The 17716-nt window shown below is 38.3% G+C and overlaps 1 protein-coding gene across 5 annotated transcripts in view; it reads left to right on the top strand.

Annotated features, from left to right (window-relative positions):
• Nucleotides 1-17716, top strand: part of LOC143033946 (uncharacterized) — a 226174-nt gene that overhangs the window by 139817 nt on the left and 68641 nt on the right. For all 5 annotated transcript variants that reach the window (XM_076199676.1, XM_076199642.1, XM_076199648.1 and 2 more), the window contains one exon: nt 11890-11950. In XM_076199676.1, coding sequence (XP_076055791.1) covers nt 11896-11950 — 55 coding nt within the window. In that variant the 5' untranslated portion in view covers nt 11890-11895. The remainder of the gene's footprint in view (nt 1-11889; nt 11951-17716) is intronic.

Consider the following 17716-nt stretch of genomic DNA (forward strand, 5'->3'; position numbering starts at 1 on the left):
ATATATATATATATATATTTGTATATGTAAATTATACTGCGTGCTCACACTCAATTGATATCGTACCTGAAATAGTAATAACGAATATATATATATATATATATATATATATATATATATATATATACACACACACACACACACACACACACACACACACACACACACACACACACACAAACACACACACACACACACACACACACACACACACACACACACACACACACACACACACACACACACACACATATATATATATATATATATATATATATATATATATATATATAAATTACAAGGATGTTTTGGCAACAGTCACACATTTTCTTCGTCGCTCCCTAGGTGACAAATGACAGACGAAGCCTGACTCTCAAACCAACAAGTTGAACAATTAAAGCAAAGAACCCAGAGAAGCCTTTATTTTATGCTTCCAATCCAGCGAAAAAATACACGGGAGCGACGAGCGATTTCGCTCGGGAAAGTTCCAATGTCGCTCTCGCAAATCCAATAGCGGGAGCGATCCCCCCCCCCCCCAAAAAAAAAAAAAAAAAACGCTCCCGCGGCAAGATTCAACGTTTTTCATGCATTATCCATCATTTGGCAATCCCTGAATCCCATCACTATTGATGAAAGGATCAGAGCAAACACAACTTACCCGTGATCAATCATTGCATTATCAATCGATATCATAAACGCAACGCATCAATCAACTTTAATGTGTTGATGTACGTACATATATGTACGCGGTTTAGATGCTAGAGTTCAATGGCTTACCTAGCCTAGCTTCGTATCAGCTGCATGCGTGCGTATACTAGTACATGTTGACTAGACTCTACACGACTATCGTGCTACATAATGTCGCTAGTTGCGAATTGCATGGTACCTGTATGCAGGGAAGTTTATTGGTTGCATGCAGCTAGCTGCCCAATCAACGCGCTGACAACATGTACAATGCACCATACCCAATACCACATCACCGCATGCATACGTACACTGTACACATGCAAACTCGCTCCGACATGAGTAATGAGTTAGCCTTCCAATAGTTTGAAGGAAATCGAACCTGCAAAAAAATTGCTCTGGAAGTATTAAAAATGGCTCTGGTAATTAAAAAAAAAATGGCTCTGGTGAAGAAAAAAATGGTTAGGACTAAGTGGATTGTCGCACGTACACACTTACGATCGGCTCGGAAGCACCTTCGACAGATGGAACGGTAGATTGGCTATGTGACATCAGAGCCGGCTTTTTCCTGGAATTGCATAGCTCCTTCCCCCTTGTTGTTACGTATATAACATCCGGTTAGTGTTTATATAAGAGCACTCATTCCCTTTACCTCGCGTCATTTCCAACGAATTCACTCTCGTGATAAAACCTAACTCTGGTTAGGTTAGACCCATGAGAAGACTTGTTTGATGTGATCAGCCATATACATACATACATATATATTTATATATATATATATATATATATATATATATATATGTATGTATATATATATATGTATATATATATATATTCTTCGTATAGATGGGCAGGAGATTCTCTCTTAAGCATATTTCATTGAATGAAATGGCAAGCTTGTTGTGACAAAGCTTTTTGCCAATATTCTCTCTCTTTCGTAAGGCGACTTTGCCTTCCATAGGCAGTAGTCCGAGTAATTCGCCGTATGTCGTTAAATAGAAATATAGGCATAATCAAAAGCCAAAACGCGTTTTCGTGCTTCCTGGTGCTTCTTCAGTGGCAGTTGAAGTAATGGAGATTCCGTGAAGATCAGTAACTTTTATACCCGGTAACGTGGGTTAAATGAGAAGAAGGTGGATAATGATTGGCTGGATGGCTGCTGCTGTGGGTTAGATACGTTCTGTTCTCTCGTTGGCTGAGAGGTGCGTGACGTCATCAGTTTGCACTCCAGCACCGTGGCGGGTGGACCTCCTAATACTGGGTAAAACTTGCAGGTCATGGGCTTACATATTGAGATTCGGGGAAAGATCTTTTATGAAAAGGGCCTCCAGGATAGGTAATATTCTATGGTCTTAGTGTGTGGCTAAAATTTCCGTGTTGTTGACTGGGGTTTCCCTTCGTAAAATGGTGTGGTGAGTATCTTTGAAATTGTTCCTATGTGCACCTGATGTCAGCTGGTATGACAGTCTACGCTACAGCTTCATGGAGGACATACCAATAGAGGAAGAAGGTTGCATTACTCAGTCCCCAAGGTTACACGTATACCTATATATGGCATGAGATCTCTGAAGTTTGTCGTTTATGGGCTTGTTGTTGTTCATATTTTGGTAATATATGGCAAAAACAATTTTGTTGTCGGTGGAAGTCGGTTTGATGTTCCTTCTGATGATTTGATTCATAATTCTCTCATCTTCCTTGTATGCTGTGGAGAAGAATGATTTATAAAATATATTGATGATGTTCTCTTTTGGTGTTTGGTTATCTTCCGAGAGGTTCTTTTTTAGGTACCACATATCCATAATTTTCTTAGTTATTCTTTCAATGTCCTTATTGGCAAATCCGTTGTTGGTGAGGACTTGCGTGGCTCTTTCCAACTCTGAGTGTAAGGCTCTCCAGTTGTTGCAGTGTGTGAGGGAATTTCTAATAAAGGCACCTATTGTAGAATCCTATGCCTATGGAAGGCAAAGTCGCCTTACGAAAGAGAGAGAATACTGACAAAAAGCTTTGTCACAACAAGCTTGTCATTTTATTCAATGAAATATGCTTAAGAGAGAATCTCCTGACCATTAATACGAAGAATATTTCTGGCAACAGGGCAGCCAACGAAGGTAGAAGGGGAAGGATCAACCCCTCGTCGGAAGAAAGAATAGCTTTTATGAAAACCAGGATTGAGGAACTGAAGAACCTACTCAGACGACTAGAAGAAGAAGCTGGAAAATCCATTAAACAATGGGATAGCTGCGACATCACAGACGAAATTAAGGAACAAATTGAAACAGTATACGACAGAATGATTGACTCGCATATACAAGCCATATCCAGTATCAACCAGAGAAAATTGATTAGTCTCAATGAAGGACAGCTCAAGCACCCTCGTCCCCTAAAAGGCTACACTAACCTAACCAGTAAGACCTTAACTACTGATCAGGAAGAACTTTTTAACATGGGACTGAACTGCCACATCATGAAGCCCCCCTCGAAATATGAAAAAGCCTCGAATGCGAGATGCTCATAAACAACGTTGAAAAACTGGCTAAACTAAATAAAATAACAACAGAGCTTCCAATCAGGATAGAGTTTATCAGCGAAGCATCAAAGAGCAGGGGAAGATTCAAAAGCCAAATCCTGGAGAAAAGACATATTGAAACAATCAAGCAGCTCCGTGCGGACCCTAATATCACCATTAGAAGATAACCTTATCCTATACATGATTGCTCAATATATCATTAAATCATCAACCAGTAAATGGAAATTCCCTATTTTTGTTGTCCCTAAACACGATGACTCTTTCTACCCAGTAGTAGACTTCATGTTGCCTATGTTCTTATAGAGACGGACGAGCATATGCTGAAAATAGACCAAATCTTGGGTGATATAAGCAAATTCAAGAAAATTACTAAAGATACAATGGAGTTTTTGAAGAAGAAATTAAATCAGCTAATTGAGAACGTTAACGCTACTAAAGGCGGCACAAAGTTCCCTAAGCTATCTGGAGACTATGGACTTGGTTATTGTTACGGGACGGACTGGTTAGGTGAAGAGACGTTACGTATAACGGATAAGTGCTTAAGAACCAGCTCACTTCTAGAAGCCACTGTAGGACTGAATTACCTGGTCAGCGCCTAGATAATTCGTAAGACTAGAAGTAAAGTAACAAAGAAGATTCCAGGAAAGGAATATTAAACTAGCGATAAAACTAGTAAACGAAATTATTAATAACTTGGAAAATATTTACAGGCAATAATAAACACAAAAGAGAATGGGCAGTGGGGTCAATGGGACCATTACACAAATACAAGAATAAGGAAAGTATCGTTCAAATACGAAGTACAAGATACGTATACAATATGGTACTAAGTAAGTACAAATAGGTCAGGAACATATGTATCAAAATAAGTAATAAGTACAAATACAAGTATAATGCAAAGCAATGTATATAAGACAAGTAATGGAGGCAAAAGGGGTGATCACTTCACATGAATCGTCTCATGAGTCCAAACTATTAGTTTTATCATGAGAGCAATATGCGAGAAATGACAAGGTGTGAGTGATTTCCACAGCTTATATACCATTGGACCGGAAGCGGGATAATTCCGGTGAAGGGTGCGGGTGAGCGTTGAGGAGGGGAGGAGGTAAGTTAACACACGTCAACTTGGATAGTTTTAAGACCCTCGACTCGCTTGAACAATCTACTTATTTAGTAACTGTCAAATCTGTGCGCTCCGAACTATTCAGGATTACTTCTCTTGTCTGTTTGTTCTACAAGAGTGCGCACATTTCTCCGCACGTAGGCAAGATTACATATAGTGGACGGGCGTTACTGCTTAACATTGTTACAATACATACATAGACAAGAAATATGAACATTGTTATTTAATACAAAGGAACACAATTCTATAACATAATTACATACATGACGTAATATCTAATACCACGTTACATTATAAGCCAGGGAACAAACTTAGACCCATTATCTCTCAGATCCCAACACCAGCTTACCACATAGCAAAGAAATTAGGTGAAATTCTCACACCTTAAGTGCTAGCTTCCTTCAGCGTCAAGTTTCCCACCAACTTTCTGGACCTCCTAGCTAACACCAGCTCGAAAGGAACGATTGCATCGTTGGACGTGGAGTATCTCTTCACTAAAATTTCAGTGGATCGTGCCATCCAGTATACAGTATAATCAACAGTGTTTACCATAATGATGACATCCCGAATTGCGACATCCCAGAACCTGTGATGAAGAAACTAATAGAATTCTGTACCAAAGAAGCACCATTTACCTGTCCGAGGGGGACCAAGTACTGCCAGATTGATGGAGTTGTTATGGGATCACCAAAAGGAACCGAAAACCTCCAAGAGATTGAAGCCTTGCAACGACGATTGAAAGAAGCCTCTGGTCTCAACTTTACCATCGAACATAGTGAAGAAGATTCCCTCCCATTTCTTGATGTTCTGGTGAAACAGGGAGAATAAACTCTCAACACTTCAGTTTATGTTAAATCTACTAATCAATGACATTGCTTAAATGGAATAAGTGAGTGCCCTCAGAGGTACAAGGATTCTACAATAGGTGTCTTCATTAGAAGAGCCTTCACACACTGCAACAACTAGAGTCGTAAGCTCAAAGGATTACAAAGGCAAAGGCGGAGCATGCCGACAGGAGACCTTTTGGTCCATAACTAGGTCGAATGCGAAAAAATAGATATAAATGATAATAAAATAGATAAAATGAAATAAAAATTATAATAAATAATAATAAACAAAGTATATAATACATAGGTATAGTTAAATGCTAAACAAACAGGTACATAGTAAATAATAATAAACTGACAAATAAATAATAATAAATGGAAATCAAGCAAATAATAAGTAAACAGACAAACAATAACAAACAAATAATCAAATAATACAAAAATAAATGACAGTCATTACAGCATCTTGCTTAAATGTTTATCTAAACAAATCTTAAAGCTTCTAACTGAACTACATTCCACTGCCTCTGCAGGAAGTTTATTCCATTCATTAACTATACGGTTGGCGAAGTTGTTTCTACCCACTTCCAGATTAAATCTATTTCTTGATAATCTGAGACCATTATTTTTTGTCGGATTCTCATTCAGTGTAAGAATTTTGTCACTTTTGATGTTGTCAATCCCCTTTAGAATCTTAAATACCTGTATCAAGTCACCTCTGAGTCTACGCTTTTTGGGTGAAAACAGATTAATATGTTTTAGTCGATTTTCATATGATTTATTTTTGATATTTGGAATCAGTTTTGTGGCTCTCTTTTGTACTTTTTCCAATCTGACAATTTCTTTAATGAGATTCGGTGACCATACAGAAACAGCATATTCCAAATGTGGACGAACTAACTTGTTAATGAGAGATGGACTTTTGAAATCAAAAGATCGCGCGATCAGTCCTAGAAACTTATTTGCTTTCTCAGAGGCTGAAATACGCTGCTTAGATAATTTGAGATCGTTACTGATAATTACCCCTAGATCGTTCTCACTATCCACTTTTGTTAACGAATTCCCAAATAACTTGTAATCGTACTTACTGTTATTTTTACCTATGTGCAGTACCTTGCATTTACTTCTGTTAAATTTCACTAGCCATTTTTCAGACCATTGCTGTAATTCATCTAAATCTTCTTGAATATCTAATTGATTGAAGTGATAATTTGCCATCCCGCACAGTTTTGTATCATCAACAAATTTGGAGATAATAGATGGTCTATATCATTTATATATACTATGAATAGAAGTGGCCCAAGAACGGAACCCTGAGGAACTCCACATGTAACATTTTTCCATCTAGAAGTTTTTCCATTTGAAACAACTCTCTGTTTTCGATCATTCAACCAATTTCTAGTCTAACTTAATAGGCTGCTACTTACGCCGTGTGAAGCTAATTTAGTAAGTAGTCTTTCGTGGGGGACGGTATCAAAAGCTTTTGCAAAGTCTAAATATATCAAATCTATATTGTTTCTTTTGCCATAACTCGAGATGACTGTGTTGCAGAATTCGAGTAAATTAGTCACGCAAGAACGTTTCCGTCTGAAACCATGCTGACTATCATTTATCAAACAGTTACTTTCTAAATGATGTTTGATAGCATCTCTGATGATAGTTTCCATAATTTTTCCTACGATTGAAGTCAAGTTTATAGGCCTGTAGTTATTTGGTTTCTTTTTTCACCTTTTTTGAATATTGGAGTGACGTTAGCTAGCTTCCATTCTGTTGGGACATCTCCGGATATGATGGATTTCTTAAAGATAATTTTTAATGGAACATCAATCTCATTTTCCATTTCCTTTAAGATTCTTGGATACCAACCGTCAGGCCCTGATGTTTTATTAATTTTGAGTTTCTCGATACACCTTTTAATTTTTTCTTTTGTTATGTTCCAGTTTGGAGTTCACCTTGAGGTGTTTTGTTTACGAATACTGAGCTAAAATAGTTGTTTAAAATATTACATATTCCTTCGTTTGAATACTCAAGTTGACCGTCAGCAGACAATAGGGGGCCAATGTGATTCCTCATAACCTTTTTATCTCTAATGTAAATGTAGAATTCTTTGGGATTCTCTTTGGATTTATCAGCGATATTCATTTAGTAAATGTCGTTTTTGTTTTTTATTGTCTTTTTTAAATCTCTCTGTATCATTACATAATTTTGATAGTCGTTAGGTGCACCCTAGCACTTGTATAAAGGGCCACGCAAATCCTCATCAACAACGGATTTGCCAATAAAGACATTGAAAGAATAACTAAGAAAATTATGGACATGTACCATCTAAAAAAGAACCTCTCGGAAGATAACCAAACATCAACAGAGAACATCATCAATATATTTTATAAATCATTCGTCTCCACGGTATATAAGAAAGATGAGAGAATTAAGAATCAAATCATCAGAAGGAACATCAAACCGACTTCCGCCGACAACAAAATTGTTTTTACCATATGTTACCGAAATAAGAAGACATCAAACCTACTCATCAAGAACAACAACAAGCCATCAACGGACAAACTTCAGAGGTCTCATGCCATATATAGGACTGTGCAATCCAACCTTCTTCCTATATTGTTATGTTATGACCACCATGAAGATGTCGCGTAGACTGTCATACCATCTGACATTAGGTGCACCTAAGAACCATTTCAAAGATACACACCACACCATTTTACGAAGGGAAACCCTAGTCAACAACACGGAAATCTTAGTCACACACTAAGGCCCTAGAACATCACCTATCCTGGAGGCCCTTTTCATAAAAGATCTTTCCCCGAATCTCAATATACAAGCCCAAGCTTTACCCAATGTTAGGAGGTCCACACGCCACGGTGCTGGAGTGCAAACTGATGACGTCATGCACCTCTCAGCCAACGGGAGAACAGAACGTATCTAACCCGCAGCAGCAGCCATCCAGCCAATCACCATCCACCTTCTTCTCATTTAACCCACGTTACCGGGTATAAAAAATGCTGATCTTCACGGAATCTCCATTACTTCAACTGCTGCTGAAAAAGCACCATGAGATACGAAAACGCGTTTTGGATTTCGACTATGCCTATATTTCTATCTAATGGCATACGGCGAATTACTCGGACCACTATCTATGGAAGGCAGAGTCGTCTTGCGAAAGAGAGAGAAGATTGACAAAGAGCTTTGTCACAACAAGCTTGCCATTTCATTCAATGATATATATATATATATATATATATATATATATATATATGTATATGTATATATATATATACATATATATTGCGCTGTCGCATAAGTTCGTTTGTTTTTCATATTTGTGTATATTTCAATTTTTTTGCCCCTTTTGTGAAAACCGTATTATTCTGTTATACGTTTATTCTTATTTATATATTTTTTCACTATATATATATATATATATATATATATATATATATATATATATATATATATATATATATATATATATATATATATATATGGAGGTGAGGTGGCAAAATGAAACGTTAAGGCTAGAGTATGGAGCTTTATTCAGAACCAGACGTTTCGACCTCTTGGGCCTTCCTCAGTGGACTGAATACAGAATAAGAATCAAAGTCCGTCAACAGCTTACATGGTGATCTGACGACCCTGCGTGACCTCACCCCGGTCACGTTGTCCCCCCACACTCGCCGACCGCCAGTTGTGCGGACGTTTGAGCCCAGGACATAAACCCCTTACGAGAATTTGTGGTTTTCTCGGTGGCAATGTGTGCCGCCTCCAAAGCTTTCCTTTTCTTTTTTCCCATTTTCCTATGTAGAACGTGGGCTTCCTTCCAGTTTGGCAAATTATTTTCTTCATCGATATGAACTACTAGGGCATTTGATGTTCTGTGATGTTTCACATCCCTCTTGTGTTCTTCTAATCTTCTGTCCATGCCGCGTCCTGTCTCACAGATATAAACTTTCTCACAACCTGTACAAGGAATTCTGTAAACAACACTTTTATTTTCTTGCAAAATTTCTGTATTTCTGGTAAACTCACCAATTCTCTTCCCCGCTGATGTTACTAAATTTATTCTGGTGTCCAGGAAGCGGTTTCGCACGGTAAAGTTCCTATCTAAATGATATGGATTATGCCAAATGGATCAGTTACATGTGCGAATTTCCTGGGCAGTGCTTTAATTATCTGAGAGGTTCTTGTTTGTCATGAAGGATTACTATAAATGCATATGCCACATTTTTCATTGTATATATATATATATATATATATATATATATATATATATATATATATATATATATATATATATAATTGTTTGTATGCATTTTATCTGATTTTATATTGTACTTTGTTTTACTTATTGATTTATTACCAGTATCATCAGTATTGTCTATTTTCTTGTACATATTTTTATATCTATATATGTATATATTGTTTTTCAACCGCTTTAAAATTACCTAAATGCTCTCGTGGCCTGCCATGAGTGAAAATTTTGAGATAAGGACACTCATCCGGCCCCCTCGCCCGTCAGATGTACTTTGATTTCGTCCCTTTTCGTGTTCATTTTGACCTCTACAGATCACCAGCTATTCCAAGGTAATGCGTTCAATATCATGTGGTTCGCTGTTCTATTCACTTAATTCTCTCGCGGTCTCCCATATCCTTGAGATTGGTTCAGTAACTATGTTCATTGGCTCTGTGATTTAGTTTATATCCAGATCAAATTCTGCCACCTAAGGATCTGGGTGTTAGTGTCCTTGATAACGGAGAGCCTGACCAGGTGCCCATGATCGCTCCTGAGCTTCACAGGGACATCCATTGATAAGGGTTTGATTCACGGTTAGAATATACATAAACGTTAAAGCCTCCCTTACTATTGTACTGTACGTATACGCGCTCGCTCGTTCAGAGTGTGGCTGAAAAAGGAAAGAGGGACTCACCTAACTTCGCTGTAGAGCACTCCACCGACCGCCGAAGTGGTGATGTCGGGGTATAACAGAAAAGGTCTCCCAAATCAGGGTATAGCCGGACCACCGGTTACCTGTGTCATAGCTGCCTCGAGCGCTGCGTTCCCCAAGCTCACAGTTGTTTTTCCTTGTTTTCTCCTTTCGTCATTTTGGTGAGAGGTTTGATTATCCCGGCAAAATTTGATATGGGTTTCCTGTAATAACCTGCCGGTCCTAGGAACGAAAATATTTCCCTCTAGTTCGACAGGAAGGCATTTTGGGAGGTGTTGGAACTATATGGGATAGTAAGAATTTTTTTAAAGGTAGTCAATAATTTTTACTTGAATAATAGAGCTTATTTTAAGGTTGGAAGTGATAAGAGTGAGTGGATTAAGGTAAAAGTGGGGCAGCGCCAGGGTTGTGTTATGTCACACCATAGTCGTCTAATGTTTACACGCATGGTGTACGAGTAGTGAGGTAAAAGAGAGAGTGGGAGGCAGGAGATCGGAAATGGTTAATGAGAATAGAAAGAAGTTGGAGGTGAGCTTGCTGATGACACTGCGTTTGTGGATGGGTCAGAAGAAGATCTAAGGCAACTAGTGAGAAGTTTGGGAAGGTATGTAACAGGAGGAAATTGAAAGTAAATATGGGTAAATGTAACGCGATAAGATATACAGGTGGTGGGGATGGCAGCAAACTTGATATAAGTCGTAAAGGAGAAAGGTTATAGGAGGTGATTGGTGGATAGATTCAAGTATTTAGGGTCACATGTAACAGGGAATAGAGGAGTGGGTTATGGAGGTAAACATCAAAGGAATCAATTAAATGTCTTCGAGTAATGAAAAGTGTCATAAGAAACAAGTATCTGAGAATGAACGCATAGAGAAGTGTATATGAGGGTGTAATTGTGCCTACGACTTTGTATGGAATTGGAACTTGGAATGTAAGGGAGGCAGGCAGGAGAAATAGGGTGTTTGAGGAGTATAATAGAGGTTACGAGAATGGATAGTGAAAAATAAGGAGGTGAGGAGGAGAGTGGGGGTGGAAATGGAGCTGGCAGATATGTCTTGTGAAAGAATTCTGGGATGGTTTGAACACATGGGAAGAATGAGCTAGGAAAGATTAGGAAAAAATGTGGAAAGCAAAAGCGGATGGGGTGAACTTACGGGGAAGACCGAAAATGAGAGGGATGGATGGGATGAAGGGGATATTAGGTAAAAGAGTAATGTCTGTTCAACAAGGATGAGATAAGGCAAGGAATAGGTTCCAGGGATAGTCCTTCATCCACATGAATTTAAGGTATAGAATAAAAAAGGAGTAATAGATGGGCTGGGTCGCGGATGCAGGTCTTGGCCCTCTACCTCCCGTAGAAGGGGGAAAATATAAAGTACACACTGTGAACTAGAAATGATGTCAGGTCATTTTCATACGACCCTGCCAAAGGTATGTGATATTACTCACAAAACTTTCCCCGCTTCTACCTGCAAATAGTCATACCTTGCACTTTATACATCATCCTACCCTCTCCTGCTCTGAACACATTCTCGATTACTTATTGTGAAATGCGGAAAAAAAGTCAATGACGTAGCAGGGACATGTCTATTACGGTAGAATATCCAACAGTGCCTATCAAATCAATGATAATTGATTCATATCATGAAATGGAAGTTAGTAAAAGTTAAACTAATGTTAGTAAAAGTTAAACTAATGTTAGTAAAAGTTAAATTAATGTTGAAAAACAAAATAATATACATATAAATATATATTTATATATTTTTCCAGAACAGAATGACGTGGACCAACAGGATGTTATTAACAGTAGTTGCAGTTCTTCTCCATATTTGTAAGTACGCAAAAGAACTCAAAGTATCCTTAATCCTTCAAAGTATTCTTTATATATATATATACATATATATACATATATATGTATATATATGTATATATATATATATACATATATATATGTATGTATATATATATACATATATATATACATATATATATACATATATATATGTGTATATATACATATATATATATATTGAATTAACGCGGCAAAATATTTTCTTTAAGGCATATTGAATTGTATGCAACAGCAAATTGAGCTCTGATGACTTTCCGATGAAGAGTTTCAAATCTTCTGAAGATCTCTCTAGCATGGAGAGGTAAAGAAAAAATTAAGTTGCCGATAGGAGCCATCTAATGGGTGGAACAAGATACAAGACGTTTCGCTAATCACAGTAAGCATTTTCAATTGTAACAAGAACAAAGAAATGGGCGATTATAAATACAGAATGTAAACACTGGGAAAAATCACAAAGAGGTTGACCGTTACTCTGGTCTAAATCTTGGAAAGGACACGTTGAATACTGGGGAAGGATGCATGGGACTGGGAACTATGACCACTGGGAAAGGACACTTTAGATGACCGTTACTGTGGCCTGGGTGTCCGTCGCGGCCGGAGTGACTGCTCGTGAGAGGGCTGATTTGTGTTGTAGCTGGGTTGTCTGGTTTGGCGGATTCTGGACGGTTTGAGGCTGGGAAGGATGGTGGGGGCTTCCTGCTGGGTGTTCAATGTAGGCTGGCTGTATTTGATGTGGAGGGCCTCAAGGAGGGCAAGGCGGTGCTCGTCACTTTCTCGGTCTAAAACTGTGGTATTGTCCACTAAGATGGATCTGGTGACTGGAATGTTGACATACCACCTTAACAATGGAGGCCCTAAGTGGCACCTCCAGGGGACCCATAAAATTCCAATCACCTGTACAAGGAATTTTATATATAGTACTTTTATTTTCTTGTAAATTTTCTGCTTTCTTTGTAAGTTCGCCAATTTTCTTTCCCGTTGAAGTAACTAAGTTTATTCTGGTGTTTTTTAAGAAGTTACTAACTATTGGTTATTTTGAGTTAGGAACTGAAATGAATATTCTGTTGGTGTTGTTTTCTGTAGGCGTTGTGTTCCTACAGAAAACAATTCTAACAGAATATTCATTTCAGTTCCTAACTCAAAATATGCACCAATAGTTAGTAACTTCTTGAAAAACACCAGAATAAACTTAGTTACTTCAGCGGGAAAGAAAATTGGCGAACTTACAATGAAAGCAGAAAATTCACAAGAAAATAAGCGTTATATATGAAATTCTTGTACAGGTTGTGAGAAGGCTTACATTGGTGAGACAGGACGCGGCCTAGGCAAGAGACTAGAAGAACACAAGAGGGATGTGAAATACCACAAAACATCGAACGCGCTATTAGTTCATATCGACGAAGATCATCTGCCGAATTGGAAAGAAGCCCACATATTACACAGAAAACTGAGTAAAAAGAGAAGAAAGGTTTTGGAGGCGGCATACATTGCCACCGAAAACACCACTAATTCCCGTGGGGGATTTATGTCCTGGTCCCAAACGTCCGCGCAGCTGGCGATTGACAAGTGTGAAGACATGAGACCGGGGTGAGGTAACGCAGGGTCGTCAGATCACATTAAAAGCTGTTGACGAATTTTATTTCTTCTCCTGTTTTCAGTCCACTGAGGAAGACCGTAAAGGTCGAAACGTCTGGCTCTGAATAAACTCACTACTCTAGCCTTAACTTTTCATTTTGCCACCTCACCTCTATATCTGTCAATCTTTACTTACATATATATGTATATACTCTATATGTATATATATATATATATATATATATATATATATATATATATATATATACACGCGTGCACACACACACACACACACACACACACACACACACGCGCGCGCACACACACACACACACACACACACACACACACACACACACACACACACACACACACACACACACACACACACACACACACATATATATATATATATATATATATATATATATATATATATATATATGCTATAAAATTCACAATGAACGCGTGAAAAAAGATTTTGCAGAAACCACGGGAAACCAAGAGAATGATATACTAAACGTTTTCGTCTGTTAAGACATTTTTAGAGTATACCGGAAAATAAGTAAAGGTAACATATATATAGAAAGAAGAAAGGAAGTAGGAAAAGTCTCATCTCCAATTATGAACTCCGTGGGGCACCGTTACACAAATAAAAATACAAGTAAATACCCACATCTACCAAAATTTACATAGATACATACAAAATTACACATATATATGCCAACATGAATAAAGAAAGAATAAAAAAAATGGATGGATTACAAATTTTGTGAACAACAATTGGTCACAATCCTCTCCGTGGGAAGCCGTTACACAAATGGAATACATATATAAATACATATCTATAAATATATACATATAAAGTACACATATACAGTACATGCATACGAGAATAAATACATAGATAGGTTGACATGTATGTGGATAAGAACTGGTTACACAAAAATTATGGTGGCGTATCACGATGCTGTTGGACAGTTCTATTTATAATATAGTTACCTAGTTTATACAAGCATCAATATACCTATACCAGGTGACTTTAAGAGGGAGAATACCAGGTAACAATTGCCTTTCAGAAAATTCATAGTACAAATTGCTTAGTACTGAAGACAAAGGGTTCCCCATAACCATTCCAAATGTGTACATATATGTATGTATATATGTATGTATGTATGTATGTATGTATGTATATATATATATATATATATATATATACATATATATATATACATATATATATATATATATATATATATATATATATATATATATATATATATGAGTGGCAGGGTGGTGAGATAAACACCGAGAACCGTTGAAGTTTTATTAACTGACGTTTCGCTCTTAACAGAGCTTCTTCAGAGTGTACAAACATAATCGGGAAATCAACAGTTATATATCTTACATCATTCCGCGTTCCTTCCTTAACCCACCCCCTCCCTCCCTCTCGTACCCTTCAGCTCCTGTAAGATCATCCAGCCGGACATTTTGGACAGCTTAATAAAACCATCACGATGGTTACAGCAGGGCTGGGATGCTATAAAAGCTGCCTCTACTATTTTTCTTTTTTTCTTGTCTAACCCTTGTTTTAATATTTCCACTCCGTCCCAGTTAGGTAAATGTCCGTATTCCTCCGCATGAATCACCAGGGCGTTTGATGTTCGGTGGGCCCTCAGGTCGCTCTTGTGCTCATATGTCCGCTTTTGTATGCCTCTTCCTGTCTCCCCAAAGTAGTTTAGGTCACAGCCACCACATGGGATTCTGTAAACCATGCTGTTGTTATTATGTTCATTTCTACTCTTACCTCTCACTACTTCACCTATCTTCGTACTGGATGTACTGGCGATCTTCAGCCCTGCTCTGCGGAGCAAATGTCCTAACTCTTCTGTGTGCTTGGAGTTGGGAACTACAATGAAGCCACCTTCCTTAGTCTCCTTTTTCTCATCATTTCTCTTTTCCATTATTTTAAGAGCTATTTTCTTCAAACTATGGAGTAACCCTTCTGGATATTTTAGTCCTAAGAACACTTTAAAAATATATTTGATTTCTCTGTCAATATGTTCTTCACTACATACCCGGAACGCTCTGAGAAAAAATCCAATTATTACTCCTCTCTTTATCCTTTCACTATGTGCCGAAAAGTAGTGAATGAGGTCATTTTTGTTGGTAGCTTTTCTGTGAACCGAGAAACCCACCGTGCCGTTATCCTTCCTCCAAATTAATACATCCAAGAAAGGTAACTTTTGATCCACCTCGTGTTCTACTGTGAACTGAATATCCCTGTCTACCATGTTCAGCCTGTTAAGTTTGGTGGTGAAATTGGTTTTCTCCGGGGCAATGACTAGGACGTCGTCTACATATCGAAACCAATGGGTCCCTCTTCCCATAATTTTCATAAAATGATCTCTCTCCAAAACTTCCATGTATAATGATGCTAGGACTGCACTGAGTGGACTCCCCATTGCCAGACCACGTATCTGACAATATTCCTCATCCTGGAACATGAACGGTCCGAATCTGATACACAGAGAGACTAATTCTAAGAAATAATTTTTTCCACTGGTAAATCCTGGTCATCTATATTACCGATGGCTTCCTTGGCTGCTGTTAGTGCCCCCTCTGCGCAAACATTTGTGAACAAAGCAGTTACATCGTAACTTATCATGACTTTCTGTGAGAAATCCACATTACTGAGTCTCGTGATTAGGTCACTTGAGTCCTTCAAATGGCCACTGCTAAGTGCCCCCAAACATCGAGATAACGGTTTGGCTAAACACTTGGCTAACCTGTGGGGAGCGCTGCCGATACCTGACGTAATGGGTCTCATCGGTATACCCGGCTTGTGTGTCTTTGGTAATCCCCTCATCCTGGGCGGTCTTGGTGCTTCTTCTAACAATCCCACAAGTTTCTTGCCTCTGTTGGTTCGCATTAATATCCTCCTGGCTTCTTTCTTGAACCGTATCCCTTCTCGTTCTGCGTTTCCTAAGGGTTTTTTCTCATACGTGGATGTATCGTTGAGTAAATCCATCATTTTGATGTTGTAGTCTGTCCTGTTTAATATGACAACTCCTCCTTTATCTGCACTCGTGATAACTAAGTCTTCGTCACTTCCTAAATTCTCCAAAGCTATCTTGAAGCGCCTAGGGATGCTACATCGATTAAGATTTGCTAAAGCATGGAAACACGTTAACAATCCCTGTTTAGAACCTTTCTCTACATCACTGTCATCCCATCTATAGTTTTTATTTATAAAATCAGAAAAACTTTTGTTACTCACACCGGTATCGAACTTAAGACCGAGCGAAAGGGCTTGTTTTTCAGTGTCAGATAGTTGTCGGTCTGAAAGATTCACTATGAGATCAGCATTGCCCACTTCATTCCAATCACTTTGTTCACAGAGTAACTCCAATTTCTTTTTCAGTCTCACACTTTGCACTGATTTCTCGGTATCAAGTTTGCGTAGAAGGAATGATGGTAAACGTACCTGGCTGGTGCTGGCTCGTAGATTTTCAACTTCGTTACTCAGGTCCTCACAGGCCTCGGATAGAAACATTTCTGCACTGTTACTAAAAGGGACTCCTTCCTTCCTGAGCTGTTTTGGCGCTTCCCTAGGTAGAACTTTCTCATCTATGCAGTCTTGTAGGAAACGCCTGCGAAGTATACAGCTGTTGATTTTCCGTTTTGCACGAAACTCCCTCCATAAGATTCCCGGTATCTCACCACCACTCGACATGTTGAGGAATGGACGACAAAATGAGTGGCAGGGTGGTGAGATAAACACCGAGAACCGTTGAAGTTTTATTAACTGACGTTTCGCTCTTAACAGGGTTAGACAAGAAAAAAAGAAAAAAAGAAAAAGAAAAAAAAATAGTAGAGGCAGCTTACAGGAGCTGAAGGGTACGAGAGGGAGGGAGGGGATGGGTTAAGGAAGGAACGCGGAATTATGTAAGATATAACTGTTGATTTCCCGATTATGTTTGTACACTCTGAAGAAGCTCTGTTAAGAGCGAAACGTCAGTTAATAAAACTTCAACGGTTCTCGGTGTTTATCTCACCACCCTGCCACTCATTTTGTCGTCCATTCCTCAACATATATATTTATATATAATTAAAAATAAACTTCACTCAATTTGGAACTTTTGTCAGTTTTTGGCCGAGCCAACAGAA

This window comes from Oratosquilla oratoria, chromosome 2 (assembly GCF_046742065.1).
Source record: "Oratosquilla oratoria isolate Oo_2021 chromosome 2, ASM4674206v1, whole genome shotgun sequence".
NCBI lineage: Eukaryota > Metazoa > Arthropoda > Malacostraca > Stomatopoda > Squillidae > Oratosquilla > Oratosquilla oratoria.